At 52.3% G+C, this 7475-nt stretch overlaps 1 protein-coding gene across 1 annotated transcript in view; it reads left to right on the top strand.

Annotated features, from left to right (window-relative positions):
- The first annotated feature begins 418 nt into the window (after positions 1 to 418).
- Positions 419 to 7475, top strand: part of SNRNP40 (small nuclear ribonucleoprotein U5 subunit 40) — a 9796-nt gene continuing 2739 nt past the window's right edge. The window contains exons 1-6 of the mRNA XM_018084735.2: positions 419 to 625; positions 1735 to 1857; positions 2997 to 3117; positions 3741 to 3823; positions 4232 to 4293; positions 7077 to 7180. Of these exons, the coding sequence (XP_017940224.1) occupies positions 461 to 625; positions 1735 to 1857; positions 2997 to 3117; positions 3741 to 3823; positions 4232 to 4293; positions 7077 to 7180 (658 nt within the window). The 5' untranslated portion in view covers positions 419 to 460. The remainder of the gene's footprint in view (positions 626 to 1734; positions 1858 to 2996; positions 3118 to 3740; positions 3824 to 4231; positions 4294 to 7076; positions 7181 to 7475) is intronic.

Below are 7475 nucleotides of genomic sequence, written 5' to 3'. Positions count from 1 at the left end.
GATCCATGGGCTGGAAGGTCCTTTCCAACCTCATTGATCCTGGGATTGTTGCCTTTGCTCAATCCATGGACTGCAAATCCCTGTAACATGGCTTTCCCAGATAAGGATTGTTGCTTGCCTGGTGTGAGCAAAGTCACCTGTGACCCAGCAGTGCCCTTGATTCAGTCCTGAGGAACAGAGGGAAGTTAGTTTTGGGCATCTGTGAGACACTGGGGAGGGAGAGAAAACAAGTGAGCTGCTGGTTAATTTAAAAGGCTTTTCCACTACTGCATCTGAACTGTTGCTGCCGAGCTTTCCTGCTGTGTTCATCCCAGAGAGCCTTCGGGGAGGCAGGAAAACAATTTAGGAAGGGAGATTCTTCTCCCACCGGTGATTCCCGGCTTTGAGCACGGTCAGAGAGGTGTGAGGGGGGAGCAGTGCTGGAGGAGCTGAGCCCCTCACAGTGCCTCTTGCCCACAGCATGCTCTTCTCAGCCTCCACGGACAAGACCGTGGCCGTGTGGGACAGTGAGACCGGGGAGAGGGTGAAGAGGCTGAAGGGCCACACGTCCTTCGTGAACTCCTGTTACCCGGCCCGGAGGGGCCCCCAGCTCGTCTGCACCGGCAGCGACGACGGCACCGTCAAGGTCAGCACTGAGCCACCTGGAGTCAGGGAAACAGGCTCTGCACTCTGGGTACAGAGAGGTAGAAAGCAGCTCTCTCAGTAATTAAGGAGGTGCACAGAGGTACGATGCACCCCCCACAGCACAGTGTGTCCTGTGTCACCTGAAATCAGAGAAATAATCTCTGGACAATTTGAGTGTAGACAGGTGGAAAACAGTTCTTGGATTAATTAAAGCCTTAGGTTCACAAAGATATAATGCACGGGCTTTTTCCATTTTTATGGGGATTGTGGGTTCCCCAGTCCCATCTGGGATGCCAAAAATGACACTGAAAAGCTGCAGAAACAAACTTCTTATCACTAATTTGTAGATGTTAATTCAGGAGGAGAGCTCCACTAATCCTCTAATGCTCCTCTGTGGAGGAGCACCAGATAATTGTAAAATAATCTTATAATTGTCAAAATGCCAATGACAAGTGGGCAGGGCTTTTTATTACACACACTGTTTACGGATTCATTAGATATTGTCTCTTAATTAATACATATTCATTGGTTTGCTTTTCATAGTCACACCCCTATTGGAAGTCTTTCTTTGGTCCTTCCAGGTCTTCCTTATTGTCCTGACCTCAGTTCTTGAGCTCTGGAAGAGTTTTTCGGGTCTTAACTTTTAATTCAGCCTTATTCATAACATTTCATTATCTTATAACTTCAGCTTCAGAAGTAAAAAAACATCACAAAATTTGGCTGCTCCTTTTGTTCCTTAATTCTTTGGGAGGGTCATAGAGATCCACCTGCTGAGTTGTGCTTTTTCTTCTGATCTCGTTTAACAAAAGCCATTCCCAGAATCTCCTTCTTCCCTCCCTTCATTCCTGTGCTCCAACCACACCAGATTTAATTATTTTAAGGGAAGGGACCTTAAAGCTCATCTTGTTCCATGCCCCTGCCTCGGGCAGGGACACCTTCCACTAGCCCAGGTAGCTCTAAGCTTTGTTTTTATAGAGATCTCCTGAGATCTCAAAGGGGGTTTCAGGGGAGCAATCTCAGTCTCTTCCAAGTCCTTGTGCATGATTTTGTTGCTAAATACCCATATTTATGTTAAATATCCATCCTTCTACGACTGCCACATGTTTCCAGCTGTGGGACATCAGGAAGAAAGCTGCTGTGCAGACATTCCAGAACACCTACCAGGTGCTGGCTGTCACCTTCAACGACACCAGTGACCAGATCATCTCTGGAGGCATCGACAACGACATCAAGGTAGGACCCTCTGTGTCCCCGGGTCCCTCTCCCAGTGCCCACCTTGGGAGCCTCCTGGTTCATTTTCCATCCCCAGAGCCCCTGGACAGGCTGTGTCCAACCTCACTGTTGACACAGGGCCAGTAAACTGGGCTCCAGGGAGCTGCCACGTGACAGGCTGGGCAGCCCTGGCATCCCTGGCTGGGTGTCCCACGCTGCTGTCACACGGAATGCTGGCTGTCCTGCCTGTCCCAGAGCCACTTGTGAGGTAAACTCAGGAAAATGTGGTGGCACATCCCCTCCCTGACCTCTGCCCCAGTTTGCAGCTCGCTCTGTCACCTGCTGGGGTGGAAAATTCTTGTTTAAGGGCGAGCTCAGGGTTTCATTCAGCTGGTTTTCCTGGAGGCTGGAGGGCTCAGTCTGGGTTCCTGTGGCTTCCCTCAGCTTGAGGAGCGTGTGGCACAGACACGAGAGCTGGTCCCACTGCCCCTCTTTGGGAATGAACAGTGGGATTGCCATCAGGCAATGGGATTTGAGAGCTGGGGGAGCTACAGCAAGATAACAGGGAATTGTGCATGCACAGGGCTGCTGACATTTAACTCCTTGGTTATTGAATATATTCAGTTAAAAGTCTTCTGAGAGACAATTGGTTTTTCTCCAACACACAGAAAGTTTCAGCCTCATGTTTTCATAGAGGCACAGACTGTTTTGGGTGGGAAGGGACCCTAAAGCTCATCTCATTCCCCCCCCTGCCATGGGCAGGGACACCTTCCACTATTCCAGGTTGCTCCAACCTGGCCTTGGGCATTCCAGGGATGGGGCAGCCACAGCTTCTCTGGGCAACCTGTGCCAGGGCCTCCCCACCCTCCCAGGGAAGGATTCCTTCCCAAAATCCCATCTAACCCTGTCCTCTGGCAGTGGGGAGCCATTCCCTCTTGTCCTGCATGCACGGGGCTGCTGACAGGCAACTCCTAGAAAACCTTAGGGCACAAATTCCATTTTCCCTCCAACACACACGCAAAGTTTCAGCCTCATTGGAGTCCTCAGAGCCCTCTGGCTGGAATGCAAAGCCAGTGGCACCAGCTGGTTTATCAGTTCCTGTGGGAGGTGCTTTGGGAGCAGCAGTGCCAGCGTTGTGGGCCGTGTGTTTGTTGTGCCAGGTGTGGGACCTGCGGCAGAACAAGCTCACCTACACCATGAGGGGCCACGCCGACTCGGTGACGGGGCTCAGCCTGAGCTCTGAGGGCTCCTACCTGCTCTCCAACGCCATGGACAACACAGGTACCTCCTGCTGGGCTGCCAGGAGCAGCTCCACTTGTCCAGCAGGACACAACAGGAGCCGGGAGTGGGGATGGGCCACGGGGAGTTTGGCTCCGGGGATAAACCTGGAGTTGCTGTCCTGCCAGGGATGGCCCTGAGCTTGGCAGGGAGGGAGCAGCTGCCTCAGGAGGGTTTGTCCCAGCTCCTGAAGGGTGGTGGGGGCATGAGCCATGGCACACGTTACCTGGCTGCTGGCAGGGTGCTTTGGCTGTGTCCTCACAGCAGCAGTGACATCCCAGCTCCCACCCTGCCTGTCCTGGGGGAAAAAGGGGTTCAGTGAGGCTGATCCAAGCAGGACAGTGACTGTGGAGTGTGTTAGGATACAGCAGATGCTCCTGTAAGGAGATGGTGGCTCTTTCTGGGATGGATTGGGATTTTTCCCCTCCTGTCAGTGGTCTGAGTGTAATTCCACATTCCTGCTTTTGCCCTTTCATAGCAAATCCTCCTGCAGGGAAAGCTGCTGGTTTCCTTTGGCTTCTGGGAGGGCCAGGAATGAAGGGAATAGGGAATGTCTTGGGCAGAGGGGGGTTTCCAGAGCCTGGTGCCCCCACCCTCAGCTGATGGCCCTGGGCTCTCTCTTGCAGTTCGTATCTGGGACGTGCGGCCCTTTGCCCCCAAGGAGAGGTGTGTGAAGATTTTCCAGGGGAATGTCCATAATTTTGAGAAGGTGAGTGTGCCCCCGACCCAAACATGACTGTCTGATATCCTCCTGCTGTTAACTTTGCTGTAAATTGTTTTTTAAGTTCAAGTTTAGACCAGAAAGGCTTTAATAGGAACTCAAAGAAAGATGAATACACAAAGTGGGATTCCAATTAAAGCCTCAATAACAAGATTTCCTTGCTTGGTTCAACCATAATTAGCTGTAAATTAAGTATTTTCTCCATTTACCATCTACTTTGTGTAAAATAACAAGGCACTGGATGTTTCCAGCAATAAAATAAGATCTGTAATTACCATCTCATCTTCCAAAGGGAGATCATTAAAGTGGTGCTGGTGCTGCTTAGAGTCTCGTGGTGATTTCAGTTCAAGGAGAAGGGGAGAACTAAAGAGATCTGTGCATGTGCTTTTATTTTAGAACCTCCTGAGGTGCTCTTGGTCCCCAGATGGCAGTAAAATAGCAGGGGGCTCAGCTGACAGGTGAGTTGTCACTGCATTCCTCTGTCACCATCAACCCAGAATGCTTTTGCAGCAGCCCTGGACCATGATCTGAACACTCAGAGTTGTGTGTGAAGTCCAAACAACCCTCTGGGAGCTTTCCTGATTTCCACAGGGATGTGTTTCTGTGGCTTTGGGTCTGTGGAGGAGCATCAGATAATTGTAAAATAATCTTATTATTGTCCAAAGCTGACTGGGGATCTGCATTCCTGCCATGTCCCACCTGTCAGGATCCAACTCCAGGGCCAGCAGGTGACAGGAATAGTGGATAAGATCCCTTGCTGTCCTGGCAGAAGCTTGTGAGAATCCATGAGGGCAGGAAGAGTGGGAAGTGTGTGTCTGTGGGGATCAGGCTGGTAAGCACCACAAATACCAGTTAAAGCCCTGCTTGCAGGAGGCACCAGTGGTATTCCAGGGATCATTCTTGATCCTTTCTTTAATTGAGGAGCAAGAATAAAGATCAATTAGCACATATTGGTCTTGTAAATGAGATATTCTGTAAACTGAAGTCAGCTTAGGAGAGAAAGGGGGCAGAGGGAGGAAGCCAGCACAGGGTCTGTGCCAGGCACTGAAGGTCCCTGTGAAGGTCACCGACCTGCCTGGAGCAAATCCAAGCCCACTGCCAGTGCCATGGAGACAGGAATTCCTGCAGGCCAGAGCCAGGGCATGGAGCTGTGCTAATCACCAAATTAATGAGTTTCTGATAGTGGACAGGGAGAACTTCAGCTCCCACCATCCAGATATAGTGGGGCAGCTGTCCCAGCAGGGGCTGAGACGTGGCTCTCCCTCCCAGGGCACGTGGGGGAGGGATTCCTGCCTGGATTCCTGCAGGCCAACCTGCCAGGGCTGCAGTGGGCAGGATTTGGGGCCATTCAGCTCGTTGTGCAGGTGCTGGTGGAGCTCAGAGCTCTGGCAGCTCCTGGGGCAGGTCAGACCAGGCCACTCCAACCTTCCTGCTGTCACTTCTCATCTTCTTTTTTTTTTTTTTGAGGAGTATCTGCAGGGAAAGCAAAGCAAGGTTAAACAAACATTTCATTTATCTGAGTACAACACAGTCCCCCAATAATTCCTCTCTCCTCCTGCACTACCTGGAGTACAGTTAGAGTATCTGTGTTGGAGGGACAGTTACCTGGGTGTTTTTTTGCTGTTGAACCCTTCGGAAGGATTTTAGTAAAACCAACCTTGCCTGCTTTGCAACACCAAATTAACAGCACAGCAGCAGAGTGCTCTGAGAAAGGAACAGACACAGTTCCTGCCTGATAGAGAAGAATGGTGCTTGGAGAAATCCTAATTCAAGTAACGTTCAGGACTTAGTTTTGCAGGCCTGAATGTTTCCTTCAAGAAAGCGAGTCCCAGAATAGCACCAGCCTGCAAAGCTCCTGACAGGACTGGGTTCTGAATGATCCAGGGCTTTCTTAGGGGGGAAAAGCAGCTCAGTTGTGTTTCAGTTCAAAGCCAGGCTGGTTGTACAGAGCAAATGTTGTTCTTTGTCTGGTCTGCAAAGCCCTGACACGTGGGAAGGAGCAGGGGGGGCACTGAGGAACCCAACAGAAGCCTGAGAGGATCCAGCCTTGATGTTCAAAGGATGAGGGAAAGGCTGCTGATCCCCAGCAGGTTTAAATCCAAGGGATGCACAGTGACCTTCCCTTGGAGGAGTGACATGGAGTAGATTGATTTTCCATGTATTTACAGGCTGGCCCTGTGCCCTCACCCTCTGCTGTCCCCTGTGAACAGCCCCAGTGATGCCCTCAGGGAGCTGCCCTTCCCACCAAACCCAATTACTGCCCTTCCCTACCCCAGAATTCCACTGGAGCTGTCAGTCAGCTCCCTGAGGAGCAGAGTGGGAGGGCAGGGGGAGCATCACCCAGAACTGGCAGCAGCTTTCCACAGGCACTGGTTTTTGGCAAATCCTTTTCCGTGTGGCGAGGCCGTTGTTTTGGGAAGGGAGGGTGGGATGGGAGGGGTTACCTGTGCAGGTGAGGAGCAGAATCCCCTCCCCTGGGCTGTGGGATGTTCCTCAGGGCTCTTCTCATGTTGATGTATCAAAATCCCAGTGACTCCTGGGATGTTCTCCATGACCAGGGGAAGGGCATGGAGCTTCCCATGAGGGACACCCATCTGGGACACTGTTCCCCCAACTCTGAGACCTTTTTTAAGAGTCAGCTGAAAGCTGAGCCGTGCCTGGTGCCAGCCACTCCTTCCTGGCTTCCAGGATCCCAAGGGATGCTGCCCCTCAGCTCAGGCAGGACCCACCCAGGGGGTGAGGCCTGATGGAGAGTGATCAAAGGGCTCAGTGTGATCCCTGAGAACTGCTGGGAAGTGGATCCTGACTTCAGTGGCACAGCAGGAAGGAATCCATGTGCAGAGCTGTGGGCTGTGAGGGATCACACTGCAGCAGGGGCAGGGGCAGCTCTGCCAGCCCTGGGTGACTGCTGTGAGTGCAGGGAGTGTTTGTGAGGGCGTTGGTGACCCCCCCTCCCCATTCCCACTGCTGATTTTCCCCCTTAGCCCACTGTGTTCCTGCCACATGGAGGATCTCTCCAGCTTTCCAGTCCATGTGTGTGCCCCAGGGGTGACAGGGGGCTGCTGTGCCCTGCTACCAGCAAGGCTTTGGGCACCACGTTGGCTCCTGCCTGCTCAAACTCTTCAGGGCAGCATTTTGCTCCTGGGAAACTCCTCTTTATCCCCACGAAGAGCCAGGGGAAGAACCACTGCAGGAACAAGCAGCTGCTTTCCTTCCTGCACTCACCAGGGCTCTGTTGCAGGTTTGTCTACGTGTGGGACACCACATCCAGAAGGATTCTGTACAAGCTGCCAGGCCATGCTGGGTCTGTGAATGAACTGGCCTTCCATCCAGAGGAGCCCATCAGTAAGTTCTCCCTACCCCAGGGAAATAGTTTCTCCAGTTGCTCCAGAAAATGGGCCCCAAAATTCTTTTGGGTCACTCCTGTGACACTTTGTGTCTTGAATCCCCTGAAGAGCCTTCTCCAGGGGAAGGGTCTGGAACATAAATCCAGTGAGAAGCAGCTGAGGGAGCTGGGGGGGCTCAGCCTGGAGAAAAGGAGGCTCAGGGGGGACCTTCTGGCTCTGCAACCCCCTGACAGGAGGGGGGAGCTGGGGAACAAGGGACAGGATGAGAGGAATTGGGTTGGGGCCCAGAGCCC

The sequence above is a fragment of the Manacus vitellinus genome, unplaced genomic scaffold (genome assembly GCF_001715985.3).
Source record: "Manacus vitellinus isolate BGI_N305 unplaced genomic scaffold, ASM171598v3 scaffold_75_pilon, whole genome shotgun sequence".
Classification (NCBI taxonomy): domain Eukaryota; kingdom Metazoa; phylum Chordata; class Aves; order Passeriformes; family Pipridae; genus Manacus; species Manacus vitellinus.
This window is presented reverse-complemented; position numbering and strand designations above follow the sequence as displayed.